This window comes from Salmo salar, chromosome 27 (assembly GCF_965601325.2).
Source record: "Salmo salar chromosome 27, fSalSal1, whole genome shotgun sequence".
In the NCBI taxonomy this organism is placed as follows: domain Eukaryota; kingdom Metazoa; phylum Chordata; class Actinopteri; order Salmoniformes; family Salmonidae; genus Salmo; species Salmo salar.
Genome location: NC_138317.1, coordinates 1,830,842 through 1,852,840, shown reverse-complemented (window position 1 = coordinate 1,852,840; position 21,999 = coordinate 1,830,842). Strand labels below are relative to the sequence as shown.

At 43.9% G+C, this 21,999-nt stretch overlaps 1 protein-coding gene across 2 annotated transcripts; it reads right to left on the bottom strand.

Annotated features, from left to right (window-relative positions):
* Positions 1 to 6,292: 6,292 nt before the first annotated feature.
* Positions 6,293 to 20,827, bottom strand: LOC106588169 (SH2 domain-containing adapter protein E). 2 transcript variants are annotated; one of them, XM_082970307.1, is made up of 7 exons: positions 19,677 to 20,827; positions 17,883 to 17,978; positions 14,907 to 15,033; positions 13,224 to 13,472; positions 12,713 to 12,941; positions 8,854 to 8,973; positions 6,293 to 8,626 (listed from the first exon to the last, which is right to left on the bottom strand). In XM_082970307.1, exons 1-7 carry the CDS (start codon positions 20,166 to 20,168, stop codon positions 8,443 to 8,445), a joined length of 1,497 nt encoding a protein of 498 aa, XP_082826433.1. In that variant the 5' UTR covers positions 20,169 to 20,827; the 3' UTR covers positions 6,293 to 8,442. The 2 variants fall into 2 exon arrangements, with proteins under 2 accessions (XP_082826433.1, XP_014032362.1); XM_014176887.3 differs by lacking the exon at positions 17,883 to 17,978.
* Between the last annotated feature and the right edge of the window lie 1,172 nt (positions 20,828 to 21,999).

Here is a 21,999-nt window from a genome sequence, read left to right as displayed (position 1 = left end):
GCGACGGCCCACAGTCCGGAGCCTGCAAAGACGACCCACAGTCCGGAGCCGCCAGAGACGGCCCACAGTCCGGCGCAGCCAGAGACGCCCTACAGTCCGGAACCGGCTCAGCCAGAGTCGCCCTCCAGTCCGGAGCTTCCAGAGTCGCCCTCCAGTCCGGAGCTTCCAGAGTCGCGCATCAGCTCGAGGTCTCCAGCGACGCTCATCAGGCCGAGGTCTCCAGCGATGCGCCTCAGCCCGAGGTCTCCAGCGGGGGTGGACAGGTTGGGTTGGGGACTAAGGCCGGAGCCTGAGCCACCTCCGTGGTAGGAGGTTTGGGGAGGGGGGGTGTTGCTCTAGAACCGGCAGTGATGGTGGCCACCCTACCTTCCCTCCCCTGTAGTTCTGGGATTTTTTTGTTGTGAGGTATTGTTTTGTTAGTTTTTGTTTCAGGTGCATCCGGGGTCTGCACCTTTGGGGATGGGGGGGGGGGTACTGTCACGTCCTGTTTTTGCACTGCTGTGTTGTATTTCTTTGTTTTGGCCTGGTATGGCTCTCAATCAGGGACAGCTGTACATTGTTGTCACTGATTGGGAGTCATACTTAGGTAGCCCTTTTTTCCACTGTGTTTGTGGGAAGTTGTTTTTGCACTGCTGTGTGTAGCCTGCAAGACTGTTTGGCTGTCGTGCGTTTTTTCTTGTTTTGGTGTTCTCTTCAAATAAAGTCAAAGATGAGCACTCAACCCGCTGCGCCTTGGTCTACTCAATAGGACGGCCGTTACAGCACATAGTGCCATGGATTGAGAGAAACAATTTATGATATCATGCTTCTGACCCGATCCTATTTATAAATATTGTTGTTTGTTTAAAAAACAGGTTGAATGTTTTCTGTTTAATTAAAAAACATATTTATTAAAAAAATTCACTGTCCATGGGTTTATGGTCAGAACGTAGGCTACATGCAATGCAATTTTGTCGGCTAGAAGTGCAAATAGGATCTGTAAGATGGTTCCATGATGTTTATAAACATTACATTTGTGAGCAGTATAATGGTGAGTGGACATTCACCCTTTCTCTTTATAATGGATCTTTATCCAGCTCTTGTGAAAAGTTTGGATGTGCGTAAAACCCGCCTTGTCTGTATTATATGCCCACTGGGAGAAATTATGATGCCTGTAACTGTATTTAGACATAGCCTATTTAAAACCTCTTAGATGTAAAGTCCTCTGTTATGGGGACCTGCGTGGTTCTGCTACCGGTTCCAATTGTCATTTTAGCTTATAAATGTGATCTGTGGACACCGAAATGGCTTGCATTGAGCAATAGCCCTGTTTCCCACAGACACAGTTATATATTTTCTGAGCCTGTGTGAGGTAGGATGTGAAATCTAAAACCACTTTAAGCTGGGATGTCCCTCCTACCATTTCATTCGCTCTTCTGACTTTCCATCAACTCCTGGCTGAACCCTACTTCACAGCCACTGACACACGCCTGTAATCCTTACACCATAGCCCAGAAGGAGAAAGTGGTTTCATCACTGTGGCACATTCAGAGATCGATTTATAGCCAGCTATTCAAAAAAAAACGTTCTGTTTGTCATTGACAGACAAGATTCATATCAGATGAGAGGTGAGTTCCTAAGGACTTCAGGAAGCCATTCACAGCGAAGGGGGCAGATGTTTCGTTTTTACAGTTGTAAGGAAGGTGAAATCTTATAGTTAGTCATTTTATAATTTGATTAAACTATATTTAGAAAGCATTTACAGTACCGTTCAAAAGTTTGGGGTCAATTAAAAATGTCCTTGTTTTTGAAAGAAAAGCAAAAGAAGGTGTCCATTAAAATAACATCAAATTTATCAGAAATACAGTGTAGACATTGTTCATGTTGTAAATGACTATTGTAGCTGGAAACTGATGATTTTTAATGGAATATCTACATAGGCGTACAGAGTCCCATTATCAACAACCATCACTCCCGTGTTCCAATGGCACGTTGTGTTAGCTTATACAAGTTTATCATTTTAAAAGGCTAATTGATCATTAGAAAACCCTTTTGCAATTATGTTAGCACAGCTGAAAACTGTTGTTCTGATTAAAGAAGCAATAAAATTGGCCTTCTTTAGACTAGTTGAGTATCTGGAGCATCAGCATTTGTGGGTTCGATTACAGACTCAAAATGGCCAAAAACTAAGACCTTTCTTCTGACACTCGTCCGTCTATTCTTGTTCAGAGAAATAAAGGCTATTCCATGCGAGAAATTGACAAGAAACTGAAGATCTCATACAACGCTGTGTACTACTCCCTTCACAGAACTGGCTCTAACCAGAATAGAAAGAGGAGTGGGAGGCACAACTGAGCAAGAGGACAAGTACATTAGTGTCTAGTTTGAGAAACAGACGTCTCACAAGTCCTCAACTGGCCTCAAATGTCTAAAAATATGTTTTTACTTTGTCATTATGGGGTATAGTATGTCTCAGCCTCCAGTATTTCTGCTGCAGTAGTTTGTGTCGGGGGGCTAGGGTCAGTCTGTTATATCTGGAGTATTTTTCCTGTTTTATCAGGTGTCCTGTGTGAATTTAAGTATGCTCTCTCTAATTCTCTCTCTCTTTTTCTCTATTTTTCTCTCTCTTTCTTTGTTTCTTTCGCTCTCTCTCGGAGGACCTGAGCCCTAGGACCATGCCTCAGGACTACCTGGCCTGATGACTCCTTGCTGTCCCCAGTCCACCTGGTCGTGCTGCTGCTCCAGTTTCAACTGTTCTGCCTGCGGTTATGGAACCCTGACCTGTTCACCGGACGTGCTACCTGTCCCAGACCTGCTGTTTTTAACTCTCTAGAGACAGCAGGAGCGGTAGAGATACTCTGAATGATCGGCTATGAAAAGCCAACTGACATTTACTCCTGTGGTGCTGACCTGTTACACCCTCTACAACCACTGTGATTATTATTTGACCCTGCTGGTCATCTATGAACATTTGAACATCTTGGCCATGTTCTGTTATAATCTCCACCTGGCACAGCCAGAAGAGGACTGGCCACCCCTCATAGCTTGGTCCATCGCTAGGTTTCTTACTAGGTTCTGGCCTTTCTAGGGAGTTTTTCCTTTTCACCATGCTTCTACACCTGCATTGCTTGCTGTTTGGGGTTTTAGGCTGGGTTTCTGTACAGCACTTTGTGACATCAGCTGATGTAAGAAGGGCTTTATAAATAAATGTGATTGATTGATAGTGATGAGCTTTGAGGGCACTATGGTGTTGAACGCTGAGCTTTAGTCAATGAATAGCATTCTCACATAGGTGTTCCTTTTGTCCAGGTGTGTTTGTGAAAGGAATAGTGTGCAGTGAAAACATGTTTTGACCACAGAGACACAGACCCTCCCCTTCCTGCTTGAGTATCTCAATCTCATTCCACTTGGTCACAGGAGTGTTCAGAGGTCTTTAGTCATTGGACGATTCAAATACATCAGACTGTGTTTTGCTCAGTGAAAAAGATAGAGGACATTCATTCCTTCAAAAGCAAATATTTAGCCTCAAAGGTATGATACACTTAAATGCAGGCTCTGGAGAATGTAGCATCGAGTCACTGTCTGTTCGGTGAGGATGAACACTTACATAACACAGAATTGACAGATTTACTTTGATCATAGTATACCTTAGCCAACCACTTTGATATCAGGAGACACTGTAATTGGGTGACACATGTCTTAATCTACAAGTGATAAGTTGAGTAATATTGTAAAACTTCAATTAAATGCCGAGTCTAAATAGCCGCCTGTCCATTTTAATAGCCGGGCATCGGCAGACAGTTTAGCAAATAAATACTTTGTTTCAAATAAACACTGGGTCTAAATGAATTGTTTATCAGTGAACTTCAGTGAGTATGGTAAAGAGTGCGCAAAAGAAGATACAGATCACTGGGCACAGACGTCAATTCAATGTCAATTTCACGTTGGTTCAGCATGATTTCATTGAGATGACGTGGAAACAACGTTGATTCAAACAGCGTGTGCCCAGTGACAGGATGTTTTGTGTGCACCGTGAGAGGAGAGCAACGTCATTGCCATGGATGAGACAGCAGTGTGGTTTGACATGGTCACTGCAACTGCGGTGTATACAAGAAGCGCAACGAGTGAGAGAATGGTGCTGAAGCGTAAAATCGGGGTGTATGATGGGCATCCTAGTCATTGCAAGTCTGTGATGGATTTGTTATTATAATGTTTATACTGGTCATACTGGTAACAATAAACAGTGTGGTAGTCTTTCACAATTTTATTCTGCAAAAGCTGGAAATAGAATCCTGTCTCAGCCTGTCTCTAACAAGCACTGGTTGTGTTCAGTGATTGAAGCAAATTAACACCTGGGCTTTTAATTGAAGTTTTACGGTACATCTCTTGGACACACAGAGCAATTGCCTAGCTATTTACAAACCATAACAACTGAACCAGCACCTCATACAAAATACTTGAAACAAATACACATTTGACCTTGGCCTGGACCTTTCACTCAGCCTTTATGAGACACACATGGCTGGGCCAGCCTGGGTAAGGTAAGGAGAAGTGGGACACAGAGCCTGGTCCTGTCACTGGGGAAGCAGACAGCACAGGCAGATAAGGATGATAGGGACACTTCGGTTACCGGCAGGCCAGGTCAAGCGACAACAAGATGACAAACTGCCCCGTCCATCAGTCATAGTCAGACGGTCCTGTCTGTCATGCAAGCCTAAGGAGCCAGAGGGGCTGAGATAGCATGAGGGAAAGATGGTATCTAACACAAAGAAAATAGATATTCTGTATCCTGTATATTCATCCAACTGTAGCCCAACTACCACTCTAGACTAGGACCCCATCCTAATGTATATCTAGCACTTATCTTACTGTATCACTCAAGTAGAATTTAAAAAGGCACACCTTGATCATGTATAAGTAGTCCATCTTGATAGAACATGGTGATGTCTCTTATGGCCACTTGAGTTGTGCACTATAATGGTGTGACAAAGGACTCAATGACCAGGACAATTTAGGACCATAACTGCTGTATTGAATTTTTTTAAATGGTGCTTTGGTTGCCTTACCTTCTTTTTAAAGTTAACCTGAACTAACTAGCTAGATGTAGGATTTTCTAAGTATTCCTCTATAGTTCAGTTGGTAGAGCATGGCTCTTGCAACGACAGGATAGTGGGTTTGATTCCTGGGACCACCCATATGTAAAAAATGGATGCACGCATAACTGTAAGTTGCTTTGGATCAAAGCGTCTGCTAAATGGCATGTATTATAAGAATGTAGACAATTGAGGTACCAGACAACTGAGGTACAAAAACATTGTGCTTAGTCTGTGTTTCTTTCAGGAATAGTATACCCAACCTTAGGTCCAAGGACTTGCATTCACAAGTGGACTTGATACTCTAACCATCTCAATGTTCACGTTAACCTGACTCAGGACCAACACATATGGAATGTCCTCTCAATAAGACAAGGTGATTCTGTTGATAGATTATCAGACTCAGATATCACAGTGATGGAGTGATAAAGGAGAGGGGGAGAAACAGACAGTCAAGGACGGAGAGAGGGATGGTGCTCTTCCTTCCTTCTCGTTAAGTATCCCTGATACCACTGGGTGTAATGATGTTACACTTGTACATTTTTCTGGGATGCATTTACCTCAATTGTACGCAAAGTGGCCTGGGTGCCCCTGCTCTTAACGTCTACCTTAACTGTTTGTCCCAGGCCCAACCCTACACCCGATCCTCACTCTGCTGAGTCCACGCTACACCCAATCTATCCCCAGACTCTTTCCCTTTACACTCTGAACTACACATTTAAATACGGCAATAGAAGCTGCTTGAAAGCTGACCAATTTAATGCACTCTGCAGCACACCCGATACTGACAAAGTTCTACATTTTTCAATGACATAGACAGCGGCAGTGATGGGGCAAGGGTATACAAAAGCCTACAGAGAATTGGTGTGGGAAATATAGTAAGTGGGCAACGTCTAAATAGCTGTATTCTTTAAATTAAGCAGATTATATTACAATATGCCTATGATCTTTGAAACGTTTACAGACAAAACTTTAGTCACTAATGAACTGTGTGCATTTGGATTCACAGATGTGTATAGAGTTGCCTGTACTGACCTTGATCATCCGATAGCACGCCTCCATATGGCCGCATACACTACTATCACAACATCTTGATCCCAAACAGTATGAATTTCTTCACATATTATCTGCTTTTAAGGCAGTACAATCCACAAACATTCCTTACCCCAGGACACTTCAACAGATGACTCATGCAGGGAAATAAAGAAAAAGGAGCACTCTTTTTCTGCATAGATCTGATTGATTTATTATCGGGACAAACAAACAGGCATAAGTTTCGGCGGAGTTCGCCTTCATCAGAGCCTCGAGTAGGAAAAGTTGGGAGGAACCTATATAATCCCACAGGGGAACGTCACACTAGCCATGTCAATTGAACATGACGATCAGAGCTGTCAATAATAGCAACTAGACATTGGCTATTTAACCAAGTGTACAATAATCATTCGAGATTCCTACGTGCGTGCTCCACTTGAATAATAATAAAAGAGAGACTACAAACGTCCACAGGATATAGGTAAACAACCATGGACTAAGGACATTTTATTTCAATCAGTAACATCAGTAACTCATTCTTGTTTCAATAGCAGGTATCTACATACACACCAAAAGACAAAGTAGGGTTGACAATGGTATCAGCATATCTTCTCATAACGAGTACACACAAGTCATTATCTAGGGTTACATGGTATCTAACCTCATCTCCAGGCTGGAACTGTAGAGAGCCGGCAGGTGAGCGAGATAACGTAGTATCAAATCAAAGCAAACATGCATTGCCACTTTTTATTTTGTTGGTCCATTTGTTAGCACCAGGTTGCGCAATGCGACAGGGGGAGGTAAGGCACAGATCAAACTTCAGATTTTTTTTTCTTCACCAAATATCTCACCAATTTACATTGGAAATTAACATGGGGTCTGTTGACACGTTTTCAGTCATATTCCATAGCGCTGTGCATCTAAATCAAGTATTTTGTTTCTTGGTTTGTTTCAGTCAGTAGTTAACACATAGAACAACTCCATCAGCTTTCCAACAACATCTTAACTAGTTGTTGATGCTCAGTTTTACAGTCACTGACTTTAGGCAAATTGGCCATGGTCAGGGTTTTACAGTGACAGACCACAAAAATCGAACCAGTCATATGAGTTGCTCAATCAACAATTCTATTAATGATGCAGAGATCATATGAGGTGAAAACCAGCATACATGTGGGTACTTGAAGACCAGGATTAGGAGCCTGTGGTTTAATGTAATTATCAAGGGATATTCAATCCCATAGGGTGACGCTAGCCTAACCAATGGCACATTACATTAGGGTGAATCACTCAATGGTTCACAGTGCAGGTGGTACTGATAGTCACACGACTGTCACTGTTCACTGTAAGTAGATAAGATGAGGAAAATTGGGTGATGGGAGGATATCTCTCCTTTATATAAAAAAGAAGGCTAAGAACATAACTTAAATGTTTGCTGTGAGCGTAGACGTGAAGTAGTCTTTGTACAGTGTTGTATAGCGTTGGGCCAGTAACCAAAATGTTGCTGGATTGAATCCCCGAGTTGACAAGGTAAAAATCTGTCGTTCTGCCCCTGAGCAAGGCAGTTAACCCACTGTTCCCCGGGCGCTGATGATGTGGATGTCGATTAAGGCAGCCCCCCAGCACCTCTTTGATTCAGATGCATTCAGTTGAATGCATTCAGTTGTACAACTGACTAGGTATCACCCTTTCCCTATTAGTAGTCTTTGTCAGGTACAGTAGTTGTTGTTCTCCACAGGGTTGTGTACAGTTGGTGCAGTGAGCCAGCACATCCACCAGAGGGTGAGTGAGTCACTTTACTGTTTTTCTTCAAACAAAGCACTAGCTTTATCCCTTTGCAGCTTAAACCATTTCATAAAAAATTATGATTAATGATACTGTATTCTCTACACATCTTTGAATTGAGAGTAGAAATTCTGACTAAATTCTAACTGGCAGGGCTCTGACTCATTTGATTATTCATTTCTGCCCCGTTTGTACAATCAAGGCATGGGTTGAGTTTCTCCCAAGTTCACATGCAAAACAGAAGCCTGGGTGTTTTGCATTAGCTGCATATGAAAGGTGAGGGAATGATTGTACAGCAAGAGCAATACCCAGGTCTCTGAGCTTGCTGTCGTCTGTTTATCAAGGAGAAAATAAGACTGAAAAAAAAATGTTTTGATATGGATTAAATAACATTAAAGAGAGAGGGACTGAAGCGTGAATGATAATAGATAAAGAGAGTTTTGTATTGAGGCTGTTGGGGGCCAGCATTAGATTGGAGATGTTCGTTGAGGATGATTTCATGCAGATGCAGAGGCATGGGGTTGTTGGGGTGCACCTGAGTGTGGTGGGGGTGGAGTCAGTAAGGGCGTGACACGGGGTGCAGCAGGGTCATGTGCTCGGCCCCATTGAAAGGCAGCCGCTGAGTGCCGTAGTGGTGCACCACCTCTGGAATGCTGGGAAACACACAGCTACTCTGGTCCAGCGTGTAGCCATTCTCCTTTGTCTGGGCAACAATGATGTGAACACAGCCCTGGCTTGTCCTGAGAGAGAGGGAGTAAAAAAAAAGGTACAGAGGTAAAAAGGATTGATTACTTAATTAAAATCTCAAATTCAAACACTGGCTCGCTCTTCCACAAAATTAATAATATGTAGCCTTAAATTAGTATTAAGGGATCCAATGCATCAACTGCAATTGTTTTTGGACATATTATGTATGGTATCAGCTCTGAAAAGAATAAACAGATGTACTAGTGACTAGTATACTCACTTTAGCGCAATGGAGTATTTGCTGGTTCCTGATTCGCTGTTCCTCACCAGGAAACTGGCCTCTTTGCAGGACTGGAGCTGAGACTCTGCCTCCTGGCGTGTTACACAGCCATGGTACCAGCTAGAGCAACCGAGGGACAGAGGGACCGGAAGGTACAGGGTCAGAAATGAGAGGAGGATTTTATTATTTAACCTTTATTTAACTAGGCAAGTCAGTTCGGAACAAATTCTTATTTACAATGACGGGCCTACCCCGGCTAAACCCGGATGCCGCCCGATGGGACTCCCAATCACGGCCGGTTGTGATACAGCCTGGATTCAAACCAGGGTGTCTGTAGTGACACCTCTAGCACTGAGATGCAGTGCCTTAGACCGCCGCGCCCCTCCTGAGCACATGAAGCTAACAAAGTATAAAGGGCTTACACAATAGTAGATGAGTCCTGTATTGAAGTGGTTCACTAATATCAACAATAGAATATCTGAACAACATAAGGTAACTCTGCAAGTTATAGGGGAGAGTGGGGTAGGTTGAGCTAAAGGGTTCGTTGACTGTATATGTGAATGGACAAAGCCACCGGCCACGTGACACCATTCATTCCTATGTGAAGACTCAATAGTGTATTGAAGCCAAATGAAGTTGGTTAAGATGGCGTCTCATGGAAAGATAACGTGCACAGTTTGACCTACTCCAGAAAGTGCAGGCTATCTCAGTGCTGCGTCTTCTAATTGAATACCTCAAGTTGAAGGCCGACCGGGGAACTGCAGAATGACATTACCAACTAAATTATCCTTACAACTTCTTCTGTGTGCAATTTTAAATAGTCTGTTCAATTACATACATCTGCTGTATTAGAATAAATTATTGGTACCATGATTGTCTTCGCTGTGCTCTCTCAGCGCTCGGGTACGCCACTGAAGCTCCGCCCCTGTGCCTTCTTCTCGAAGAAGCTCAGCCCGGCAGAGCGAAACTATGACGTGGGGGACCGGGAGCTGTTGGCTGTCGTCAAGGCCTTGAAGGCGTGGAGACATTGGCTTGAGGGGGCTAGACACCCTTTTCTCATCTGGACTGACCACCGCAATCTGGAGTACATCCGGGCAGCGAGGAGACTGAACCCTCGCCAGGCAAGGTGGACCATGTTTTTCACCCGTTTTGTGTTTACCCTTTCCTACAGACCAGGCTCCCAGAACGTGAAGGCAGACACATTGTCCCGGCTGTATGACACAGAGGAGCGGCCCATGGATCCCACTCCCATACTCCCCACCTCCTGCCTGGTGGCACCGGTAGTGTGGGAGCTGGACACGGACATTGAGCAGGTGTTACGTGCAGAGCCTGCTCCCGTCCAGTGTCCCGCTGGGCGTCTGTATGTCCCGTCTGCTGTTCGTGACTGGTTGATCTATTGGGCCCACACGTCACCCTCCTCTGGTCATCCTGGGATCGGTCGGACAGTGCGCTGTTTGAGTGGGAGGTACTGGTGGCCTACCTTGGCTAAGGACGTGAGGGTTTATGTTTCCTCCTGCTCAGTGTGCGCCCAGTGTAAGGCTCCTAGGCACCTGCCCAGAGGTAAGCTACACCCCTTACCCGTTCCACAGCGGCCTTGGTCGCACCTATCGGTGGTTTTTCTGACTGATCTTCCACCCTCACAGGGTAACACCGTGATCCTGGTCGCTGTGGATCGTTTCTCTAAGTCCTGTCATCTCCTCCCTCTGCCCGGTCTCCCTACGTCCCTACAGACAACGGAGGCCTTATTTACACACGTCTTCCGACACTACGGGGTGCCTGAGGATATAGTGTCTGATCGGGGTCCCCAGTTCACGTCTAGGGTCTGGAAGGCATTCATGGAACGTCTGGGGGTCTCGATCAGCCTTACTTCAGGGTTTCACCCCGGGAGTAATGGGCAGGTGGAGAGAGTGAACCAGGATGTGGGCAGGTTTCTGCGATCCTATTGCCAGGACCGGCCGGGGGAGTGGGCGGCGTTCGTGCCCTGGGCCGAGATGGCACAGAACTCACTTCGCCACTCCTCCACTAACCTCTCTCCCGTCCAGTGCGTTCTGGGGTACCAGCCGGTTCTGGCGCCTTGGCATCAGAGTCAGACCGAGGTTCCTGCGGTGGACGACTGGTTCAGGCGCGCGGAGAAGACATGGGAAGCTGTCCGTGTTCACCTTCAGCAGGCCATGACGCGCAAAAAGGTGAACGCAGATCGCCACCGCAGTGAGGCACCGGGGGACCGGATCTGGCTCTCGACCCGAAACCTGCCCCTCCGCCTGCCCTGCCGGAAGCTGGGTCCGCGGTTTGTGGGGCCATTTAAAGTCCTGAGGAGAGTGAACGAGGTTTGTTATAGGTTACAGCTTCCACCCGATTACCGTATTAACCCCTTGTTCCATGTGTCTCTCCTTAGGCCGGTGGTGGCTGGCCCGTTCTAGGAGTCTGAGGTGCGGGGGGTTCCTCCGTCCCCTCTAGACATCGGGGGGGCCCCGGCGTACTCTGTTCGCTCCATACTGGATTCGAGGTGTCGGGCGAGGGGCCTTCAGTATCTCGTGGAGTGGGAGGGGTACGGTCCGGAGGAGAGGTGCTGGGTTCCGGTCGAGGACATGTTGGACCCTTCAATGCTGCAGGAGTTCCACCGTCTTTGCCTGGATCGCCCTGCGCCTCGCCCTCCGGGTCGTCCCTGAGGCCGGTGTCGACGCACTGCTGGAGCCACGCGTCAAGGGGGGGTACTGTCACGACTTCCGCCGAAGTTGGTCCCTCTCCTTGTTCGGGCGGCGTTCGGCGGTCGAAGTCACAGACTTTCTAGCCATCGCTAATCCACTTTTCATTTTCCATTAGTTTCCATTGGAACCATCACACCTGGTTCCAATTACATCAATTACATGTTGTATATTTAACCCTCTGTTCCCCCTCATGTCCTTGTCGGTAATTGTTTCTTGTAGTGCTTATGCACGGTATGCTGGTATGTACCGGGTTTTGTTTGACCCATTTATTGTATTGTTCTGTTGACGGTGGTTTATGGATATTAAACGACACCATTGTAAATCAGTTTTCGCTCTCCTGCGCCTGACTTCTCTGCCGCCAGTACGCATTGCACTACACTGTGTGGGCTTATATATTCAAAATGTTGAGTTAAGTTGAGCCAATGGGTGATTACATTTTGTCCAGTTTATGCATAATATGCATAGTATTTTTGCAATGTGTCAGGCATATGAACTCAAAATATTTATTGTTACAGAGCAGACATCATCATGCCCTGTGTATACCAACATAAAACAAGCAGGGGTTCCTTGATTTTCTTGAGAGAGCAGCCAAGGAAGTAAGAGAAGGGAAAAAGTCCATTTGAGCAGTAGCAATGGATGAAAAAAATTGACTGAATGACACTGAAGAGATACATTGACAAAGAAGAAAAAAACATTTATCTGTCGAAAGAGAGGCTATGATAGAGTAGCAGAGGCACAAGGACAACTACCCCAAGTCAGCTCAACCTACCCTTTCCCTATGCTCAACTTACCCCTCTCTTGTGCCAAGAGAACACTTTTTTTGGACAAGATATGTTTTCAAAACTGTTATGTTCACATGAATTTTGATTATTTCTAGATACACAACATTCTGAAATGTATGTAGATACCTTTGTTAAAAACAAACACTATATTTCCCTTGACATAGTGATGCTGAATGTAAAAATTACTCAACTTACCCCACTCTCCCCTACCTGTACATGGAGAGAGTGACAGGTACATATCTACATATCTAATGTATTGCTATGTGCTGCAGAAAAAAACCGAAGATAAGGTTTTTTAAAGCAACAATCTATTGCATCTGTCCCTGCCGTTGACCTATAAACCCTGTCTCACTTGTCTCTCCTCCTCACCTCTGTTTCTCCAGGGGCAGGGTGGGGTCCACCCGGCACACCTCAGCCTCAGGGCTGATGCTGGGCGGGGAGGAGAGGGAGGGCAAGAAGGTAGGAGAGGACTTCATGATCTTCTGGCTCCAGCTCTTTTGTCGCAGATGCTGCTGCTGCTGCTGGGGCTGCCGTGTGAGGCTGAGGGCGGGGGGGTCCTCTTTGGTTGGGGTGGGGTGCTCAGGGCTGTCAAACTGGGCTGGGAACGAGGAGGGGTCAGAGCAGAGGGAGAAAATATGTAAAAGGGGTGGTCAACTTCTGTGTAGCAAATACTGTATATTGATATTGATCTGGTGTACTGGTTTAGAATGTCTAATTACATTATAGACCTTAGAGCTTGAGGGGTCAGCCACTTAATAGATGCATCATTGCATCAGCAGATAGTTGTGATAGGGGTTGCATAGCTGCATAGCCAGTGGTAGTGTGCTAAAATTGTGTATGATTGTGCAGTAGGTCTTGTCTCTTGTCTAGACTATAGTACCAGGCAGAGCCTTGACAATCTGTTCCTTCTTCCACTCCCAGGGCAGCTGGTACTCAGCAGGGAGCCGGGGATCTAACTCTGGCCTGGTGACTGGGGTCTTCACACTCCCTCCGTCACCCTCCACACCACCCTCATAGGTCATGTCGTAGATCTGGGGGGGCACAGGTCGCCCCTCCTCCACCTCCCCCTCAACCCCCTCCAGCAGGACACACATCTTCAGCATGTCCTTGGAACCCCTCCGTCTGATCTCTGTTTAAAAAAAAACAGCGACTCTTGTTAGAGAGGAAACACACCAGAGTGCCTCTAACCAGAGTATTGGGCGCCATTTTCTGTTCATTTTCAGATTATTCTACATGTTTAATCAGTAACAAGGAGCCACCGTTCGCCGGCACCCAGCTTTTAGCTGTTCGTCGTCACGGTGTGTCCGACCCAACATTTCAGGCAACAGCTAGAGTTACCATTCCCAGACAACTGATCCTAGGCCAGTATTTTGCCTCACACATCCATATCAGTATCTGAGAAATGTTGGTTAACTGATCCTAGAACAGAACTACCAATTATGGTCAGTGCAACAATGAGGAATAGAGAAAACATGATGTGTTTAGAGAAAACATGATGTGTTTATAAAATGTAATAAATAATAATATAATAAGCATAAATGGGCTTTGAACAGTTGAGCAATTGAGTTATTCACTTGACATAGCATGCAGCTGATGTCAGCTGTTGTATGTTGTCAATGCCAAAAAATGATGTGCTAAGTTTGGACTGTCACAAAATACTTAACCACTGTTTAATACTGTATGTCACAATGTGCTGGTCACATCTGTTCCTGCACCACTTCAATATGAGAATGTACTTAAGTATGACACGCTACTAAAATGTTGTTATCTGCAGTCGGCCATATTCCCCAGGGCACTATAAACGGGCTTTCCCAACATAGCCAGGTAGTAAGATATACATTGGTAAAGCCTTGATGATTAGTGTGTAGCAGGCCATTTTCAGTGTCACAGCAGGGTATTGTACCATTTTGGGTAAAACAATGAAGCGACAGAATCAAAGGAGGTCAAGAGAGTAAGTGATTGGTCGACTGACCAGTTGTCTTTCTGGATGCTGGGAGGTTTTGAGAAATGGTCATAGCCTGCCCATATAGGGGGCTATGCAGGGGCTCTGTCTGAGGAGAGCCGGGGGGGGGGGGGGGGGGGGGGGGGGGGTAGTCACTGAGGGCCAACTTCCTTTCAGGAGAAAAGTACAAGGAAACAGAGACAGGAAAAAGGAAGCAGAGACAGGAAACTTCACCCATTGTCCTAGCACAACACAGTTGCCATAGCAACCTCCAGTGCTAGGCGATTGAGTTCATGTTTTTCAACATTTCTAATCGCTCTTTTCTGGATAGCTGGAAATGGCGGTCCAATCATTCACCCATGAAAGACACACATACATAGAATTCAGGCAATGAGGCCTGGCGCACACATGCCTGCACAAACCAACACACATAGGCCTAAAACAAAAAATATGCATAGGAACAACAATAGAAAAAACAACAAACTCTGCTCTTTCCTGGCCACTGATATCAGATCAGATTACCAAAGGCCAATCCATCATCCTCAAAGCTGGGACCTGATCCAAAATCAATGCTTGTTATCCAAATATTAGTAGGCTAACATACTGAATAGTATGTGTCACCTGTGATCATCTGCTGCGCATCGTAAGGCTCCATGTATCCATCATTCTCCCCCTCTCTCTCCGCATCCCTCTGCTCCCGAGTCTTGTGGGCGTCAAAGGGATCTGCATAGTCCTCAAGAATGATCACCTGAAGCAAAGGAGCACAGCAAAATGAATACGCATGAAAACTGCTCAAAGACTCTGGTTTCCCAGACACATATTAAGGCTAGTCCTAGATTTCAAAACTATTTTAATTGAGATTATCCATTGAGCCTGCTTTTTAGTCCAAGACTAGTCTTAATCTGTGACTACAGAGTAGAAGTATGATTCACTAGACGGAAAGGAAGAGGTGAGATAACAACAAAGAGACGTCAAGGGGTTTTTGGTGACATTATCTTATATATTATCTAAATTTCCCTGCTTCCCAAAGAGATCAAACATACATATATCATCAGTTATACAAAGCAGTACCCAATCAGGCCCGTCTATTGTCAATGTTCAAAGAGAGTACAGCGGTATCATTGTTGCATCTTCTTTGTCCCAGAACCATTATCCTAACAACACCACCTTCAGTATCTGTTAAAGACCACCATTGCAAAAGGATTTCATTCACACTTGACTGCTCTGCTCTGAATTTTTATTAGTGCCAAGGCCTTTCAAGTTTCTCACTGCCTGATACTAGATACCAGGTCAGTGTCTGTACAGGGGGTCGTTTTTCTGTAATAAATGTTCTTGTTCTGTCATCTCTAACCTGGGCTCCCATGTGGCGCAGTGGTCTAAGGGACTGCATCTCAGTGCAAGAGGTGTCACTACAGTCCCTGGTTTGAATCCAGGCTGTATCATATCTGGCTGTGATTGGGAGTCCCATAGGGCGGCGCACAATTAGCCCAGCTTCGTCTAGGTTTGGCCGGTGTAGGCTGTCATTGTAAATCAGAATTTGTTCTTAGCTGACTTGCCTAGTTAAATAAAGGTTATTTAAAATATATATATATATATTTTTTTTAAATAACCTTTATTTAACTAGGCAAGTCAGCTAAGAACAAATTCTGATTTACAATATATATAGCGAGCTGGCTGGTGAACAAGATAAAGTAATCTCTAGTCATGTTGCCTTGCAAGCATGATGATGGTAAATTACAATGACTGATACATGTAGGATATTAATTTGAGACAGTTTTCTACAGCAGGAAAATAATCCTGTAGCAACAGGAAATGTGAATAATTATGTGGATCATAATTCATGGACATTTTTTGTAGGGAATTAAACATTTTACGTTAGGGCAAATCAAGTCTGAAATGTTAAAGTGGAAATTACAAACTTTTTAAAACTTGAATACACTACAAGTTTGCATTTCCTGCTGTGCAAGGAAAATTCTCATCAACAAAAGACTGATCAAATTAAGATCCTACATCTGTAGGCCCCAATGCGTCCATCCATCCTTCTACCAGGATCTAATAGCACAGAGTATGCCAAATCTGATTCAACTGGTGATGGCTTTAGCACTTTTAGGGACAACTCCAACAACACACACAGACACAATCTCTGTCTCTCTCTTGCTCACACACACACATGCTTTAGCACTTCCTGTGACCTGACCACAATATGGTGCGACGGATAAGCGAAATTATATATAGGCTACAGCTTATCACACCCTGAGTTACTTAGCCCCATGTCAGGTTAGGTCTTTTTAGGGCCATGTATGCTTTTTTTGTGCCAGGCCTCACAGGTGGAAACACAAAAGTCTGTGTCTTTATGCCAAACACCAGGATAAAGTCTTATAATGGAAATGCTGCAAAACTGTAGCTTCCTCTGAGGCCCCTGAGAGATATTCCCCTTTCAAAGCCAAACAAAGACAGGCAGATTGACAACCCCAGCGACTGGGGCACTCAGGAGTCAGGGAAGGGATTTACCCCTCAAAACATAAAACTCTCTATTTCTCCTCCCTCTTTTATGTTTTTTTTCACACCATCTCTCTACATCGTTTTCACTCGCTTTTTTATTTTCAAAGCCTAGCCAGAGGGGACCTGGATTAGCACACAATGCTTTTTACAACATGATAGCCTTCACCTGGGGCTTGAAAGAGAGAAAAGAGAAGGATGAGTTGGAGGTGGAGGGGTGAGAGAGGGGGAACACTGTGCCAGGAACAGAGGGGATTGGAGGAATAACTTTCAATAGGGGTGAAAATATGAAATGTCTTTATTCCATTGGAAATTTTGTGAGTGTAATGTTTACTGTTCATTTTGTATTGTTTATTTCACTCTTGTTTATTATCTATTTCACTTGTAAACATGTTTCCCATGCCAATAAAGCCCTTTGAATTGAATTGAATTTAGAGGGAGATGGAAAGGAAGGGAAAGAGAGGCAGACAAGGAGGAGTGGATACAATGAGATTCAGAGACAAAGGGGAGGGAGGAAAACTGAAACAATGATATCAACTTTCACAGCTTCGACTGTTCCTTTGCTTTTCAGTGTCAACAGTATTAATGACACCACATGTTATTTTTGAGTAGGATTCCTGTTGCAGCCTACTATGGCTTATAATAATTATGGCTGTTAATATAATAGTTATGTTTCATTCATTGATTGATAGTCATCCAAATGAAGTTCAAGTTTATACTTTGAATTTGTAGTCATTATACACCCCGGCCTCATACAATTACTGCTATATAGACCGATACCCCCATAATAAAACTTACTGCAAGCTAAACAAACAAACAAATAAAGACTAATTATCAAATGTATTATTAGAATGTATCATTAGCATCACACTGGGGCCGAGCTCCCTGCCATCCAGGACCCCTAGTGCCAAGTCTAGGTCCAAAAAGCTTCTTAACAGCTTCAACACCCAAGCCATAAGACTCCTGAACAGCTAATCAAATAGCTACCCGAACTATTTGCATTGACATCCCCCCCACCTGTCAGAAGGTGGGTGTAGCTGGTGCATGAAGTCAGGCGCAGGAGAGCAGAATGAGTGAGCAACGCATAGCAGCACCCACCTGTAGCACGCGCTCCAGCAGGTATATCTCTCTGGTCACCCCCAAAGCCAATTCCTCCTTCGGCTGCCTCTCCTTCCAGTTCTCTGCTGCCAATGACTGGAACGAACTACAAAAATCTCTAAAACTGGAAACACTTATCTCCCTCACTCGCTTTAAGCACCAGCTGTCAGAGCAGCTCACAGATTACTGCACCTGTACATAGCCAATCTATAATTTAGCCCAAACAACTACCTCTTCCCCTACTGTATTTATTTATTTATTTTGCTCCTTTGCACCCCATTATTTCTATTTCAACTTTGCACTTTCTTCACCTGCAAATCTACCATTCCAGTGTTTTACTTGCTATATTGTATTTACTTCGCCACCATGGCCTTTTTTGCCTTTACCTCCCTTATCTCACCTCATTTGCTCACATTGTATATAGACTTATTTTTCTACAATATTATTGACTGTATGTTTGTTTTACTCCATGTGTAACTCTGTGTTGTTGTATGTGTCAAACTGCTTGCTTTATCTTGGCCAGGTCGCAATTGTAAATGAGAACTTGTTCTCAACTTGCCTACCTGGTTAAATAAAGGTGAAATAAATAAATAAAAAAGATAAAGGCACATGGTAACAATACACTTGACCAACAATAAACGGTAATCAATTACGCACGGGTGAAAACAGCACCCGTCGAAAACCAGCCATAACGTACCGAATGAACACAGAAACAATCACACACAAAAACATGGGGGAAACAGAGGGTTAAATACATGAACATGTAATTGGGGAATGAAACCAGGTGTGTAGAAAACAAAAACAAAACAAATGGAAAATGAAAGGTGGATCAGCGATGGCTAGAAGACCAGTGACGTCGACCGCCAAACGCCGCCCGCACAAGGAGATGGACCGACTTCGGCGGAAGTCATGACACCACCCCCATTTTTACCCTGCTGCTACTCTGTTTATTATCTATGCATAGTCACTTTACCTCTACCTACATGTATATATTACCTCAATTACCTCAACTAAACTGTGCCCCAGCACATTGACCGGTTCCCCCTGTATATAGCCTTGCTACAGTTATTTTATTGTTGCTCTTTATTATTATTTATTTTATTTTATTTTTATTCAGTTTAATTTTGTAAATACTTTCTTAAGACTTATTTTTCTTAAACCGGCATTGTTGGTTAAGGGCTAAGGGCTTGTAAGTAAGCATTTCACTGTAAGGTCTACACCTGTTGTATTCGATGCATGTGACAAATAAACTTTGATTTGATTTGATGATTTGACAGACCTTACAGATTATTGTATGTGTGGAGTACAGAGATGGGGCAGCTATTCAAAAATCATGTTATCCACTATTATTGAACACGGAATAAGTTCATGTAACTTATTATGCGATTTGTGAAGCACATTTTTACTCCTGAACTTGGTTAGGCTTGCCATAACAAAGGGGTTGAATACTTATAAACTCAAGACATTTCAGTTTTTCATTTTGTATTAATTTCTAAAATGTTCTACAAACTAAATTCCACTTTGACACTATGACGTATTGTGTGTTGCTCAGTGACACAAAAGCTCAATTTAGTCAATTTTCAATTCAGGCTGTAACACAACAAAATGTGGAAAAGGTAAAGGGTGAATACTTTCTTAAGGCATTGTACATACCATACGAAACGTAACATATTATACTAAATGTAGGGAGACAGACTTACATTTACAATGTTAGGTCTACCCCTGAGTCCAGCATCACATCCAGTTGAAAATAGAAATAGTCTACAATTTCTAAAGTGCTTCAACATTTCTTACCGTCTCTGTTTTGCACAGTGGCTGGGATTTCTCTGTATCGAGTATCACTGGACTGCTGTTGAAGTTTGGGCTCTTGTCCTTCTTATCGACTTTAATCAGACGACTGATGTAGGCATTCGCAGAACTGGAGCTTTTCAGTGGCTGGTGCTCATCAAACACTGGCGACTCTGCTTTGGAATTTTTGCGACTTTTACCTATAAGGCTATCCCAAACTTTTCCATCCTTTATCGAACGTGTGCCATTCCTTCCCAGTTCGATGGCAGACATTTTTCTATTTCTTCCTGACAGTAGAGATCCAACGCCTCCACCCCCGCCACTACTATCCATTCCCGAGTTTTTGCTCGAACTCACTTTGGAGCTGGTTACTTTGGTGCCAATGCCAGCTACCAGTCCAAGTTTACCCCTGGATTGGGAACCTGATTCTGAAGCTGAGCGGATCCTATCAGTACCGTTCTTCAAATTGATGGGGAATTCTTTGAACCACTTTGCCATGGTCTCTGTATAAAGCTAATACTCTCTTTGCTCCAACACCTTTATGCGCCATGCACTGTGCCAGCCCCAAAGACGCACCTTTAGAAATCAGAGTAGGCTATTCTGACACAAAAGACTTCCGTTGCTTCAACACAAGGCTGTTTTTTGAGATGTTCTGCATGTAATCCAAAGCCTTCACTGGCTTATCTTTTACTTTGAAAAAAAGTGGATATTGTTATAATAGTCAAATGGTCTAATTCTAGGCTATAAGAAATTCCAAATGAAATAGAATAAGATTTTTTTCATTTGATAATCCGATGAAACATTGATTAGGCTAACTTAATAGGCATGTTAAATTTCGTTTTCTAATAAAGGCCACAACATAAAACCAAAATGAAATAAATAACAAATAGCCTACATGTGATAGCTTATAACAAAATAAAAACCTGCTGTAGCCTATATTGGAAGATTTCTTCCTACTTTTATCCCATTTGTGATTTTCTTTAAGTCAGGTCCTATCCCTCTTCTATTTAGCTGCATGTAGAGTTATTCCCTTTGGATGAAGAGAAGTCTTTGGAGTGGGAAAACTCGAAAGAATCTAAAGTTTTTCTTGGTTCTTATTAGTGATCCCATTCCCAGAGTGTTCAATCTTGTGGCTGTCTATTCTTACAATGTAGCCCACTGACTGTGGCCAGAAGTTGAGAGGGGTGGGAAAGAGGGGTGGGGTAACATAGCAGGAACACAGACTAGCCTACAGTGGGAGGTGATTATTTCTAGAGTGGTCTACTATCCTGGCTGCCTGTGTCATGGATGCAAGATGGGGAAACTATTTTTATATTTTTTGCCCATGATGTTTATAGCTTGGATCAAAGGATTGGCTAGACTACTTCATCCTCCCCAACAACCTTGTTTTGCAGTGTTGTCTTCACTAGGGCAACCTGGACTCAGGGGTAGACAAAACATAGTAAATGTAAATCCAGGACACTACAATTACATAGTTTGGTATGTTTTAATTTGTGGATGTCCATCATCCATTTTGTATGATATGTTACAATTTACAATTTGTATGATATGTTACAAATTGCAATTTGTACAATATGTTACCACCCATCAACCTTAATGTAACCTTCTGACTTATGTAACCATACCAAACATCAAGCACACCAAGACAGTCGTGAAGAGGGCACAACAAAACCTATTCCCCCTCAGGAGATTTGGCATGGGTCCTCAGATCGTCAAAAGGTTCTACAGCTGCACCATCGAGAGCATCCTGAATGGTTGCATCACTGCCTGGTATGGCAACTGCTCGGCCTCCGACCACAATGCACTACAGAGGATAGTGCGCACAGCCCAGTACATCACTGGGGACAAGCTTCCTGCCATCCAGAACCTCTATACCAGGCATTGTCAGAGGAAGGCCCTAAAAATTGTCAAAGACTCCAGCCATCCTAGACATAGACTGTTCTCTCTGCAACCGCACGGCAAGCGGTACCGGAGCGTCAAGTCCAAGAGGCTTCTAAACAGCTTCTACACCCAAGCCATAAGACTCCTGAACATCTAATCAAATGGCTACCCAGACTATTTGCATTACCACCCCCCCTCCCCAAGCAGCGTAAAAGGGGCTACCCAGACCCCCCTTTTACGCTGCTGCAACTCTCTGTTATTATCTATGCATGTCACTTTAATAACTCTACCTACATGTACATTATTACCTCAATTACCTCGACTAACCGGTGCCCCCGCACATTGACTCTGTACCAGTACCCCCTGTATATGGCCTCGCTTTTGTAATTTTACTGCTGCTCTTTAATTATTTGTTACTTTTATTTATTTTCTTTTTTTAGGTATTTTC

Bases quoted from the DNA above. Each gene is read 5' to 3' on its own strand.
- LOC106588169 (XM_082970307.1), bottom strand. From the start codon at position 20,168: ATGGCAAAGTGGTTCAAAGAATTCCCCATCAATTTGAAGAACGGTACT. The intron at 17,979-19,676 runs GTAAGAAATGTT...AGTTCGTTCCAG, and splicing joins CACTGTGCAAAACAGAGACG to TCATTGGCAGCAGAGAACTG. The intron at 8,627-8,853 runs GTGAGTATACTA...CCTCTCTCTCAG, and splicing joins AAATACTCCATTGCGCTAAA to GACAAGCCAGGGCTGTGTTC.